A 13,836-nucleotide genomic window follows, 5' to 3' on the forward strand; every position below is an offset into this window, starting at 1 on the left:
TTTGGGATACTGAAACAATTCTTGGGTATTTTGGGGGGGGGGGGGGGGGTTGCTGCTCATTGAAATCAGATCAGTTATGCTTGTCAGGTGCTCTACTAAAGCGGCTTTTAGCACAATGGCACCCGTCACCCCTTGATGATCTCCAACCCTGATGCCATTCCCGCAGTGGCTTGTTCTGAGTGTTGAATATTCTCCCAGTTCCTGCAACAAGTCCTGCAGCCTTGGCATCCTGCTCCTGCTTGTTTTATGAGCATCCATCACTTGTTTGTTCTTCTTTGGGGGGGGGGGGGTTATAACCATGTATTTCTTTGTTACTTTGATTAATTCTGCAAGGTAGGGTAGTAGAGTGTATGGGCTGGGTTAAACCAACCAAAGAGAAATGGGGCATGAGAACATGAAGCATGGCCCCCCCTTCTGTGAGGATCGCTGGCATGGGAGATGAGGTTTTCAGTGTATGCCAGGGTAGTTTTCTCCTCCATGATTTCATCCAGTGGAATGAATTGTACTTAATCTTTTTATATCCTAGAATGATGTGAAAGTTGGACCATGTTGACTGTTTCCTTGATGTGCTGTAACTTAAAGCACCAAGTATGACAAAAATACAACTTGTAGTTGTTTGCACTAGGTTGTGAGCTACGCAGGACATTTAACCAAGTTTTTTTATTATTATTATTAGTTTGAGTGAGGGAGGTTTGTGAATCAGAGTGCTTGGTGCTCCCTCCTAGCTTAAAAAACGCGGGTAAGCTGTGCGAAAGAGGAAACCGCAAACGGCTGAAGGTCCTCGTGCCCGTAAGCCTTGCAAAAGGACGCCTGACCACCTGCGCCCAGAGGGACAGCTCTGCGGGGGCCACCTCAGCCGAAGCGCGGGGTGTGGACGGTGACGGCATGCTGTGAGTTACCTCATCCGGATGCCCCGAACGGGACCCTCGCCCTCAGCACCGCCTGCGTCTGCGGCGCCGTAGCGGGGGCAAAGCCACTGCCCAGGTGTGGGTGTCCTGTTGGCAACGAACTCCAGAGGCTTTTTTTCTTTTTTTTTCTTTTCTTTTTTCCTTATGGTATTTTTTTTTATGCGGTGGGGGTGGCGCTTCGGTGGGAGCCGGCCACCCGGCCCCGGGTCGCCGCCTGTACCGTACTGTACGTGTTGTACCGCCGACGGTGCTGGGAAGAAGTTGTGCCATGCAGGTCTCATGTTTTTTTTTTAATAAAAACCTTGAAACAAACGTCCCTGCGCAGTGAGCAGTGCCGCGCGCACCGGAGCGGCTCCGGGTCTCACCTCGGCGCCTCCCGGCCGGGGCCGGGGCGCCCCCGCCCCCCCCACGCCGCGGCTGCTCCGGGCCCCTGGCCGGCGGCGGACACACGTGCTGCGCGCCGCTCGCTGCGCATGCGCGCCCGCGCCACTTCCTCTTCCGCCCGCGTGACCCCCTGTTCCCCCCCCCCCCGCGGCTGCGCCTGCGCGCTGCGGCGGCGTGCCGTGACGTACATCGCCGCGCGCCGCCGCGAGAGGGGCGGGGGGAGGAGGAAGAGGAGGGAGGGGGGGGGCGGGTACGAGGCAGGCACCGGACGGCGCCGGGAGCGCAGAGCGCCGGCCCGGCCTCTGCCGCCCGCCCGGGATGCGCCTCAGCGCGCGGAGAACATGTCCCGGCGGAGCCCGCCGCCCAACGGCCTCGGCGCCCACGGTACGGCCGGGCCGCGGCGGGACAAGACAGGGGGGCGCCGGCTCCCCTCAGGCAGGGTGGGGGCGGGGCGAGGCCGCGGCGCCCCCTGGGGGGCGGGGGGGAGGGGCCGCCCCGCGGCTGCGGCGCCCCCTGGTGGCCGGGGGGAGGGGCCGCCCCGCGGGCACGGCGCCCCCCAGCGGCGGGGCGGGAGGCGCCCGGCGCTGGCAGCCCCGCAGCCGGGGGGGGGGGGGTCCCCACCGGCCGCTCGCCCCTGCCCGTTGGAGCCCGTGTCCGGCGCTCGGGGCGCTGCCCCCCCCCCCCCACGCTGGGCGTCCGGCCCTCTGCGGGCACCGGGAACCAGCCGCGACAAGGACCTGAGCGCGGGGTTGGAGCTGCGTGGCGCGTTTTCGCTGTTGCCCTGCTCAGGGCAGGGCCCTTGATGTCTCTGGGCTTCACTTTTCCCACCCGCAAATTCCAGCAGTAATTGCAGTGGCTCTGCAGGAGCGCTGGGAGGGCGGCTGGATCTTTGCGAAGTGTTATGTAAGTGTTAGCCGGTGCCTGTGCTTTGTTTCTGTTATTAAAAATGCAGGGTTGCCTTCAGCCTTCATCTCTCTTCAGCCCTTCAGCACTCATGGTGATCACCTGCACCTCTGCATGCAGGTGGTTATTTTGCTCTGATTGCGAGTAAGTGAGCACCAGTCCAGCTTCTCTTCTTAGCCATGGAAATAAATAAAAATCCACTTACTGCAGTCAGGTGAACCTTCCTTTCTGACACATATAGAATTGTGGTGCTCTAAGCCCCCATGCCCTGAGCATTGTGTTTCTCTGCCTCTCTCTTGAAGTGTAACTGACAGCTTGTGTTAACATTTTGTGAGCGTACAAAAAAGTTCTTGAAACTTTCCTGTTTTAATGCTTGCTACTTTTGTCTACTGTAGATTTGAACGGTGTAAAGACTGTTTTCTTGTCAGCAAATCTCAGAAGAGGAGCCCACAATACCCGCTCCTTCCTTCACGCTGCTCTTTAAGTTCTCTGCGTGTGAATAGGGAATCTTTCTTTCATAGGCTTTCTTTGCTCCTGCCTGAGGTCTTCAGTATGTGACAGTGCAGTGCTTGCGTTTACAGCAAAGCCTGTTGCAGCTGATAGGGAATGGCTAGCTAAGAAGAGCTGTTGGCTGTTTGTGCACAAATATCTTTGCTTGCACAAGAGATAGGAAAGGAAACGTAAGGAAACTGTGATCACTGGGTGAGTTTTAAAAGGTTTAATGCTGCTAGGATTTTGGTATTTAGAGGGGGGTTGGAGATCTATCACAAACTGTTACAGCTTGTTTTTCATCCAAAAAGTACAAAAAAGGATATTTTGAAAAGGGACAGCATCTACCACTTGACCTACTTAGGTTTTGTGCGCATGTGAACAGCCTGTCATCCTGCCCTTTTCTCCCATTCAGACTCTTAAAAAACTATTGCTCTCAGCCAGACACTTGCAAACAGCTTGACAAGAGCAAGGAAGCGGGCCAGGGCAGCTCAGAAATGCCGTAAATATCACGTGGCCAAAGAACTAAACTGGCTAAAATTGCTGTGGGAAGGGTGGAGTATTGAGAAATGGTTGTTTCTCCATCAGGCTTGTTTTAATCCTCCCACACCAAATCCTATTCAGACAAGTTCCTTATCAAATGAATACAGTTCGGATCCCAAGAGCAATGTTAGCTTTCCTGATAACTACACGTATCCTGGAAGCTACTCACAGGGATCTGCCAGAAAAAACCTTTAAGTGAAGGTGGTGGTCAGAGCCTCCCGCGGTGCCCTAGCCCTGTGGCTGCCCAGCAAAACCTCCATGGATACCTTAGTGGAAACTCCCCCAGCGCAGGAAATCAGACGGCCCTCAGCTGCCTCTCTGCTTCGTCGCGTTGGGCAGTGGTGGCAAATGCTGCGATGCGGTGAAATACTGTGTCCTTTCTCAGCTCCGCAGGAAAAGCTTTTGAGTCCTGCGTTTAACTCATTTAAAACCAGCGTACTGTGTGCTTTGTATATGTTATTCTCTTCCCTGCGTGCCCCGTAATTCACGTGCTCTGCAAAGCAACACTGGTGCGTGTTTAGTACTGGCCAACCTGCATATATAATAATAGCTGGCAAGTTTGTGCTTGTTGGGAGAGAAGTAGATATGTTCGTGATAAGCGTAACTCCGATACAAATACATCCTTTCTTATGACTGTTGCTGTCAGTGGAAGTTTTCAGACTGCTGTATAGGATGGCTGTTCCCAGAAGCCACTGCTTAGCTGGGAGTCAGTAAAGACATGAAGTCTTGGTCTTAGGAAACAGTTGACACCTGAGCTGGCAGCTGAGTCAGCCTTTTCTGGAGAGCAAACAGTTGCAAAATGGCTTTGCCCAGCACTCACGGTCCTGAACGGAGCGGTGATTCTGTTGACAGGTATGGGAACCGAGGGCAGGTAATCCACTCGAACACAGGTGGTGGTTTCCGTGGCATGCCGGTGCTCCTGTGTCAGCGGAGGAGCAACGGCGCGCGTCCTAGGGAGGTCTCCGAGGGTAAAGCCTAGCAGGGCTGCTAGAGAGCGGCTGCAGGCAGCGAGGTACCGCTTTGACGCTTAGTGTGTGGAGATCCTGGATATCAGCTGGTGGATCACCTGCTTGAGTCGCCTGTAGTCTGTCATGGCAGGGCACGTGCTGGGTCTCCTGTGTCCTCTCCATTTCGGTATGTGTGACTGCAGACGTCGCAGTAAATGGGGTTTTTGCACCTCTGGTCTGAGTTGCTGCGTGCTCTCCCCCTGCGTGCTGGCGTTACCTGTTAGCTTGCTTCTCTGTGGTCTTCTTGCAGACTTTGATTCTAAGAAGAAAAGAAAAGTGGCAGAAATTTATCAGGCTCTGAACAGCGATCCCATCGATGTGGCTGCACTCAGGCGGATGGCAATCAGCGAAGGGGGGCTCTTGACGGATGAGATTCGTTGCAAAGTGTGGCCAAAGCTGCTAAGTGTTAATACAGACGACCTGCCTCCTCTTCCAGGTACGGAACAGTCTAGACTTGGATACTTTGGAAGAACAGCTCAGTGATCTCTTTATATGCTTGAGGAAGAATCCCAGCATTGAACTGCGCTCTTTTTGACTTGCCTTTTCTTTGTGTACACTGTGCTTTTCCCACCAAGCTTGTGTGGGAAGGGGACTTGGGAACGAATGCCATAACCTCGCGTGCTCGGTGTATTTCATGATGTAAATGACAGATTAGGAAATACATGACTTCCTCAAAACAACGTTTCCATTATGCTGTCAGAGCGTTATTATCTTTAGTGACACTGGTGGCAATAAGTTTGCTTTGGATGTGGTTGGTGTGGCCCTTGTGCAATTATTTGGCACGTATAAGTTAATAAGTAACAAAAAGTAGCAAACTTAATTTTTGTTCGTGTGGTGAGGTGGCTTTGCTGAAGCCTGGCTTTACTGAAGTGCGTCTGGAGGTGTCTCTTCCAGGCATGGATGAAGCAGTTTGTTGCATGAATTTTGTGTGTTGTTTCATCAGAGCAGAAGCAGGGGAAATTACCTTCTTGATGAGATATGTGCGTGGTTTTTAAACCTTAGCAATGCAGGAGATCCAAGTCTTGTAGCTTTTACAATCGCTGTTCCACAGTGAAAGGTTCTGTTGATGTTCCTGAAGCTAAGTGGCCGTTCAGAAGTGTGCATCCCCCCGTGTCAGTCAGGAGCTGGATTGCGTTAGCTGGTCAGAGCTGCTGGAAGACGATATGCAGTTTCACATGACAGCGTGGATAGTTTAGCGTGCCAGCAAATTCTTGTCTATTCTGTTTTAACTGTCTTAGCTATCCGCTTTTTTGGTTTGATACTGAAATATTTCTATTTAATAAACTATTCTTCATGGTTTCTACGGCATATTGTGCCTTGCTGCTGCTGAGTATGCTTTGAATTTCATAGCAAAAATGTGGAGCAAGGATGTTTCCAGGAAGGCTGGGAGTGGTGTCAGTTTAAGCATTTTAAAATATGTTGTGTAAAGAAATAATAGTATTTTTTTCTCATGCTGAAGTGTCATTAGTATCAGAGTGCACAACAGTAAAGCGAGAGCATGGGGCTTGTGTGTGACACGTGAAAAATCAGATATATGACTGGGGTAGTGTGTCTTTGTATTGGGGGTGGATTTCAGCCTCCTTTTTTTGACTTGAGCAGGGTCTCTCCTGGCTCCCTCCCCCAGCTGTCTCCCTGGTACCTTTGCACTATTCAGGGTTAATGATATTCCTCTTTTTTCACTAGGAAAGGAACTGCGAGAGAACAATAAAGATTACCAGCAAGTATTACTGGATGTGCGGCGATCCCTGCGCCGTTTCCCACCAGGTGAGAGGATTGCTCTCCCCTTCCCGTCTGCATGAGGGACGATCTGTGTATGTGGGGCGCTTCCTGTCTCAAACCTTCGTGCAGGTTTTCCTCCTCTGGCGATTGCGATAGATCAGCAGGTGTGATACTCCGTTGTTCCAGGAGGCTGTCTTGTAGAAAACCTTTTTCTGCGAGTTTGCAGCAACGTTCTTGTAAAGTGGAGCTTTTCTGCAGCTATCGGCTTCCTTCAGCTCCTGCCTGTGCTGTAGCTGTTGTTTGATGTGGTTCTTCTAATGTTACATTCCCCCCTTCCCTGCTGAGTCCCTCTGCCAGCAGGCTAGAGCTGTTGAGCACTCACAGGACTGAGAAGCCTGGATCCAGCGTACCCCACTGTCCCTAAGGGTCAAGCTGAGGGCGAAGCTAAGACAGTGTTTGAGGAATTTACCATTTGCTTCAGTTTATTATAGACTGCAGTCTAATTTGAGAGTGTGAAAGGCAGGTTCCTTAATGCTTAGTACAAATTCTGGCTCTAAATGATCTCAAAATCAATTTTCTCTCGGTGATTCATGCACCAAATTTAAAAGACCTCCTAATACTTAGAAACAAAAGCTTTTTGCAGTTGTTTAGTTGCTGTGGGTGGCTGGTGCCTTGTTGTGCTATTTATAAAACATTTAAGCTAGCAGTTACCTAACTCTGCAGAGCAGTCGTTATTTCTGGCTAGAGTCTGCTTCCCCTTTCTGCTTCTTTTATTTCACATAAACAGTTGATTCATTCTGATTCACTTTCGAGTAAGGATACTATGTACAAGTCTGATTCTTGAAGGGTCTGCTAACACTTTCTTTCTGCCCTTGAATGGCAGCCTCCTGCCTATTTTTAGAAGCATTAGTGAAAAAGGGAAAAAGGAGAACTTTGCCACTGCAGGGTCTCAGCTGGGACTTCCTCTGCTCGGCCTTTCTGCATTTTATCTGTTGACAAGGACTCTGCCAAAAAACGGCTGCAGTTGTGCAGAATAATAATTTTTTCCCTGCAACATCCTGTCCCTAAATGCATGTTGTTAACAGAGGACCGGTATAAAGGTGTGGTGATAGGGGCCTCACAATTTGATGCAGCTGGCACAGTTTCTGTGAAAATAGGTCCTGTTTAATTTTTTCTAGAACCCCTGGGAAATTAGAAATGATTGAAGCGTCCTCGGCAGTGCTGGGTGTGCAGTGCAATTCGCTCTTCACGGCGCTGTGCAAACACCAGTAAACCCTGCTCCCATCCCCCACAGTGACTTCCGTATAGATAGGGGCCCTGCAGCTCCCGAGGTTAACAGCCTCATGACTTGCAGCTTCCCCTGGGCCAACGGAGTTTTCGGGGGCAGGATTAGGACTCCGAATTTTTCTCCACTAGTTTTACATCCAGCCCCTTGCACCACATCCCCTGTGGCCAGGCTGGTTGATAAGCGGGTGGGTGCTGAGGCTGTAGCTGCCTCTGCCTCCTACGGCCCTCTCCTCACATACCGCAGCCACGATCGCTGTTGCGGCAGGCGGCTGGTCGGGGCCCTGCGATGCAGCCCGTCCCACCGTCGTCGCGTGGTGCTGTCCCCACAGGGATGCCGGATGACCAGAGAGAAGGGCTGCAGGAGGAGCTCATCGATATTATCCTCCACGTCCTCAAGCGCAACCCCCAGCTGCACTACTACCAGGGCTACCATGACATCGTGGTCACCTTCCTCCTGGTGGTAGGCGACAGACTGGCTACGGCTCTGGTGGAAAAGCTCTCAACGCATCATCTCAGGTACCTCACCGGGCTCGGCCTGAGGAGAGGACCTGCTTGCGTGTCCTCATACTGTGGAGACACCTGCGCTTGGGGGAGAGGCTGGGCGGATGGGAACGGCCTGTCCCGGTGCGAGGCAGTGGAGCCTAGAAAGCAGAGCCTTGGGCGAAGGCCGGCTGCCTGTCGTGTCTGCGCCCGGAGGGATGCTGTTAGGGAACACGTGGCTTTGCAGGGAGTTGTGCTCCAGGGAAGGGATAATTGAGGACTGGTTCATCAAACGTCAGTTTAGTTTGTAGCATCTCTTGAAGCTGAAAAAGCCAACGCGCATGTATTTATTAATAATTCTCCGGTCGTCTCTTGTGTCGGTGCCTCTCTGGCTCCCGTGGGCTGGCTCAGCACAGTGCCTCCCACTTTTCTGTATAAAGCCCTGGGCAGTTTTGCACTGAAAGTGTGGTCTGTAAAGCCGGTGTCCTGAGCCCCAGGGCAAGTGAATCTCTTATTTGTGCCCCGAAATGAGAACAAGCTTTCAGCCAGGGAGCAGTTTGGAGGGATTCTCCCTCTTCTCCCGGATGGCAGGTTAGATTGCGGGTGCTGCAGAGGTATTAGGGTTTGTGCGTGCATTGCAGCAAAATGAGAAGCGGTGTCAGTTAACGCTGGCACGATTGTGTGAGCCCAGCTTTTCTGGTTAGATCAGCTCTGTGTGTCCTCCAGCGGGTGGGAAGGGGCTGTCCAAAAGAACCAGAATTCCTTGGGAGTTGGGGGCCACCCTGGCAGCAAAGCAGTTTATTGCAAGTTTGTTTACCCTCTGACTGCCTCCCTGCAGGAGAGCGCAGCTCAGTGACATGGTCACTTGACAGAGCTTTTGTTTAATCTTTCCTCAGGGATTTTATGGACCCAACGATGGATAATACCAAGCACATTTTAAATTACCTGATGCCCATCATAGACCAGGTGAACCCTGAGGTGCATGACTTCATGCAGAGGTATGCAGATGTTCCCTTGGAGCCTCCTAGCTCTGCCCTGTCAGTCTCGCATTACTGTTCATGGTTTCATTTGCATCAGCTGGTTTCACTAGGCAGCATGTTCACAGCACCACAGTGGCTTCCTCAGAATAAATCAATAGCTGGCCCACACCTATTGATGTGCTGCCTTGTCCTGAGAGGCTTTAAATGGTGGCCTCTTCGCCCTAGCTATCTGCAGTCAGATGAGTAGTACAAGTACTTTGTCTTGGATTTGTCATCTTTGTATCGGAGAGATGGTTTCTGGTGCTGGACTGAGCTCTGAATGCTCTGTTGATAGTCGGTTGTATCTCCCCTTCTAGGAATGGAGGCTGTTGGATAACGCATGTGCTGGACAGGGATCACCAAGGAGTGTTTTAGCGCTGTTTCCGAGCTGCTGGCAGCTGTTGACCTAACTGAGCACTTTCTCTTTGTGCAGTGCGGAAGTGGGAACTATCTTTGCGCTCAGCTGGCTGATCACGTGGTTCGGGCATGTTTTGTCCGACTTCAGACACGTCGTGCGATTATACGACTTCTTTCTGGCGTGCCATCCGCTGATGCCCATTTACTTTGCCGCTGTGGTAGGTATTGGCCAGGGCGATACGGGGAACTGATTGAACCAGGGCAAAGTACTGGTAGTTTGGGGCTGTTGAGAGGGGCTGGAAAATATAGCGCTACTGCTGTCCATTGCTGCAGCCTGCTCTGCAGCGGCCTTCGTGAGGTCAGTGATGTCCTTCGTGATGGTGGAGGGCAGGTAGGATCCAGGAGAGCTCAGAGCGCCTTGGAGCATCCAGTTCTGCAGGCTGTTCGAGTTCAGTGCTGTGGAGGCAGCACGGCAGGGAGTTTTTCTTTGCGTTCATGTGCTGGCCCTGCTGCAGAGCACTTGCTTGGGTGCTGTTTGCGGCTGGAGGAGCCCATCTGGCTGAGGGGGAGCTCTGCACTGTGCATGCCTCTGCCCCCTCTCTGAGCGGGGTCCAAACAAATCTGTCCGTCCAAACAAATCTCTGTTCAAAGGGAAGTCGAGGAGCCAAGTCCTACTGAGGTTCTGCCTGTGCCTCAGGCCTGCCAGTACCAGGCTCTTCTCAGAAGACATAACTATCCAGAAGGGGCTTTCCATGGCTTCAGAGCTTCAGGAAGGGTATAAGCATTTCCTTTCCCAGATGAGGAGTGCTTCATTGCAGTGTGCCTTCTTGAAGAAGGGCAGGCCTTTCAGATGGCAAGTGAAGTGTTTTCCAGCTCTGAAGTTAGTAGCAGTGAGTGACAAGGAGTGCGTCCGCTCTTCCCCAGCTGTTCTCAGTGCTCTCGCTCCTCTCTGTAGATTGTGCTGTATCGGGAGCAGGAAGTTCTGGACTGCGAGTGCGACATGGCCTCTGTCCACCACCTCCTGTCCCAGATCCCCCAGGACCTTCCTTACGAGACTCTGATCAGCAGAGCTGGGGACCTTTTTGTCCAGTTTCCACCATCTGAACTTGCCAGGGAGGCAGCTCAGCAGCAGGCTGAACGGTGAGTGCAGGACAGTCTGTGTCCCCCTGGCATCGTGCCTGCGTAACCTGTACATCCCTGCCTAGGCCAGGTCTCACTTCCTCAAGAAGATCTTCCTGCCCTGCAGCGGGTTGATCCCAAAGGCACATCTAAGGCTGCTCTTGACCCGTTTCTTCTCTTGCAGAACTGCTGCTTCCACTTTTAAAGACTTTGAGTTGGCATCAGTGCAGCAGAGACCAGACACTGTGTTGAGACAACGCTTCAGGGAGCGACTCCGAGGGGAGGAGCGGACAAAATCCATCTTGACAAAGCCAAGGACCAACCGTTTTGTCAAGCTGGCGGTTATGGGGCTGACGGTCGCGCTGGGAGCAGCTGCCCTGGCTGTGGTGAAGAGTGCGTTGGAATGGGCACCCAAGTTTGAACTGCAGATTTTTCCCTGAAACCAGGGGAAGGGCTTTCCCTGTCACCAAGTCCCGCATCCTTCCCTGGTGGGAATGGATGACATTTGATGAAAGGACATGTCTGGAAATGACCTGTCTGAAGAGTTTTCTATTCTTGCTGCGTCCCGTGACACTTTTGGCCTTTGCGACAGAGACTGGTGGGAACCAGCCCAGCAGGATCGTTCCCCACACCAACACTCACCTTGTTCACACCTCCCTGCGCAGGAGGGAGCACAGATGGGCTCTGCTGCTGTGTCATGAGGAACTGGAGGTATGGACAAGTCTGGCTCATCAGGCTGCGCAGCAGATGACTGTGCGAGTGGAGAGCTGTGTGTGGGTTGTGCCGAAACGATCTTGCATTCTCTGTTGGGGATAATTAGTGGGAGCGAGGGCGGATACTTGCCTGGAGAAGAGCGTCATGGCAGGGTTTGGTCTGCATGTGTAGGGGTGAGGGGTTGGTGCTCTGCTGAGCCCTCTCCAGCCCTCCTTTTCTGCAGGCTGCCAGAACTCCTGGCCGTCTTTATGTAGATTCACCAGTAGTCTGACCCTTTTCTTTCCTTCTAGGCAACCTCTTGGTAGATCCACATCTTTAACAAATCCCTGTCAAGATCATGAGATGAGGTTGTCTCTAGTGTATAGCACTCCATGACTCTGCTTCCTAATCTTTGCAGTCTGATCCGTTACAGCAGTGAACGGCAGGGGACAGGAGCATGTCTTTGGGAATTCTTGGGCCTGACGGAGAGAGCTCACCTCTCGGTCACTGGGGCACCTTCACTGGCAATGGCGAGTTCATATATCGGGTCAGCAAGGGGAGAGAGAAGTGCCGCTTACCTCGCTTGAGGTATATACTGTTATGAGCCAGATCACGTCACCACACGTGTTAGCGGAGCCACAAAGCAGCTCCTGTTGCTGACTTTTACACCTCTGAAAGCAGGCTCTGAAGCGGAGAAAGGCTTTTTCCACCTTGTGAAATAGTTTGCACAGGACAGAAGTCATTACTGTAGGAAATCTGTCATAATTCTCTCCCACTAACTGATCAGACTTCCGCATCGCCCCTCGGAGTAACACAGGTGAGGGAATTTCCCAGAAAGGTTGCTCCCTTGCCCTGCGTAGCCCCTGACTCCTCGCCGAGTCTGACAAGTCTTACCGTTCCCTGCCCTCCTGAAAGCCTAAGCAGCAAATCCTTCTAGATAACTTCGTATCTCACTGAAACAAAGCCAATAGACTGTATATGCCTCTACCTCTCCCCTGAGCTGCTAAACCCTCCCGCAAGTGCCCTTACCCTGTCTCTGACTGGTTCCCACCCGTCTCCCCCTCTGTTGCTGTGTTGTGCCCAAAGCCATCTGTGCCAGTGTCCAGGGGTTGCACACCTGAAAACGAGATGTTGGTTGAAGAGTTACAGATTTCTGGAAACACAAGAAAATTTGCACCCTGCAAGGCCCGACACCCTCCTGTCCATAACCCCATTCTTGTAAATCCCTAACCGCGTTTGTGTAAATTCTGGGTTACACCTGCGCGCCCTCAGTCTGGGAGAGGCCTTGCCTTTCCAGCCCCGCGTGGCTGGCGTGCCTAGGGCGCAGTCGCATTACCCGACTGGTGTTTCTTTAAAACACTGGGCGGAGAAGTTTCCTTTGCTTCTGCAGGCTGAAATCTGGAGTATTTAAATTTGCTTTCAAGCAGGTAGGGATACGAGACCTGTTCCCTCGTCCCTTGTCGGCCTCTGTCCTGGACACGCTGCTTTCTAGCGCCAGCCGACGGCTAACGGCAGGACTGCCCGCACTGCTTGTGGGAGCCGTGGGCTGGTCGCGGTTCTCCTTTTCCAGCGCGCCCACAGACACGTTGCGTGTTTAAAGGACGGTGCGCGTTTGCGCGTGCATGGGGGGCCGTGTGGCCAAGGCACGGGGGGCGCAGCAGCCTCTGCAATGCAATAAGGTGAGGGAGAGGAGAGCTGTGTAACTTAGCACTTTAGAAACGGAACTGAAAGAGGAGAGCATTTTCCTGCCTGGTTTGTTTCCTTGCCCAAGTCCAAACCTTCGCTCTGCCAGGGGTGCTGCAGATGCCAGCGGGTGGCCAGGGGGAGCAAAAATATTCCTTCCTGTAAGGGAGCCCACAGGATACGCGCGAGACTCTTCCAGCGGTGTGGTTTGTGCTGCAGCCAGGCCTCAAACCTGCATCACGCGAGGGAAGGGTTTGTCCGTGGAGGAGACGGGAGGGTTTTCTAAAGCACGGACGGCATGCTCCCGGCTCGGACAGCCCCGGGAAACGCGGACCAGCGGGGCCCCTGCGCCTGCTGTGTAACAGCGGCCTCAGAGAGGTTGCAGCCCCGCAGCCAGGACCCCGCGTGCTGCGCTTTTAGATCAGAAGTCAAGGTCTTGTCTCGGGCGCCTCCCTTAGCCGCTCGGGGGGCCGCTGGGCGGGCAGAGCCGCTCCTGCCTGCGGGGAGCCAGCGGGGGGACCAATGCTCAGCGTTTCCTGTTTTCCCTCAGCATCTCCTAGCTCCGACACGAGGTGGTTAGGAGGGAGGATCTCTGCAGTGCCTCTGCCTGGGACCGGAGCGGAGGTAGCTGCTCTTCCCTTTCTCTGCTCCTCCGTGAATATGCAGGAAGGGTGCGCGTTGCTCTCGTTTCTGAGATGCTCGCGGAAGGGGCAGGGAGCCGATCCCAGCGCCGTGGGTCGCTCTCGGCTTGCCTCTGCGCGCTCGAGGTTGTGGTGCTGGTGCCGTGGCCTGCGCTTGCGTGCATGCGGTGATGCGGAGGCGTTGCTGGAGCTCGGCACGGCCCGGGACCCCTCTGCGCTGCCCACCCGGGGGCTGCGAGCCGCGCTGGGGCTGCGTGAGGAGCGGTTTGCTGCCTCGGCGCCTGCTCCCCCCAAGGAAGGGGTCTCTGGGATCGGGGGCCCTCCTGGTCTAGGAGAGGCGCCCGGCGTGTTCCTGCAGCCCCCGTGCTCCCTGGCTGCGATGCGCTTTGGTTCTTGCATCGTCACCGAGGGGGAAGGAAGGATCCGTAAGGAAATGGTCTCTTCAGGCGGTTTAGTTACTCTGTATAAAGACTTATACATACCCGTGTAAATGAAGATTTGTACGAACCCTGTAATTGTAAAATAAACAGTTACTAAATACGCTTCCCTCCCTCTGCGTCACCTGGAGCAGGGGCAGCTCTGCAGGACTGGGCTGGGGGTGCAA

At 53.4% G+C, this 13,836-nt stretch overlaps 1 protein-coding gene across 4 annotated transcripts; it reads left to right on the top strand.

Annotated features, from left to right (window-relative positions):
- The first annotated feature begins 1,546 nt into the window (after positions 1 to 1,546).
- Positions 1,547 to 13,772, top strand: TBC1D20 (TBC1 domain family member 20). Of its 4 annotated transcripts, none has more exons than XM_067307628.1 (8): positions 1,547 to 1,676; positions 4,485 to 4,670; positions 5,918 to 5,998; positions 7,570 to 7,756; positions 8,617 to 8,718; positions 9,173 to 9,314; positions 10,052 to 10,236; positions 10,400 to 13,772. In XM_067307628.1, the coding sequence occupies exons 1-8, from the start codon at positions 1,634 to 1,636 to the stop codon at positions 10,653 to 10,655; spliced, it is 1,182 nt and encodes a 393-aa protein (XP_067163729.1). In that variant the 5' UTR covers positions 1,547 to 1,633; the 3' UTR covers positions 10,656 to 13,772. The 4 variants fall into 4 exon arrangements, with proteins under 4 accessions (XP_067163729.1, XP_067163731.1, XP_067163732.1 ...); XM_067307630.1 differs by having other exon boundaries at positions 10,127 to 10,236; XM_067307629.1 differs by lacking the exon at positions 1,547 to 1,676 and adding an exon at positions 2,519 to 4,361.
- Positions 13,773 to 13,836: the final 64 nt, after the last annotated feature.

This window comes from Apteryx mantelli, chromosome 18 (genome assembly GCF_036417845.1).
Source record: "Apteryx mantelli isolate bAptMan1 chromosome 18, bAptMan1.hap1, whole genome shotgun sequence".
Taxonomy (NCBI): domain Eukaryota; kingdom Metazoa; phylum Chordata; class Aves; order Apterygiformes; family Apterygidae; genus Apteryx; species Apteryx mantelli.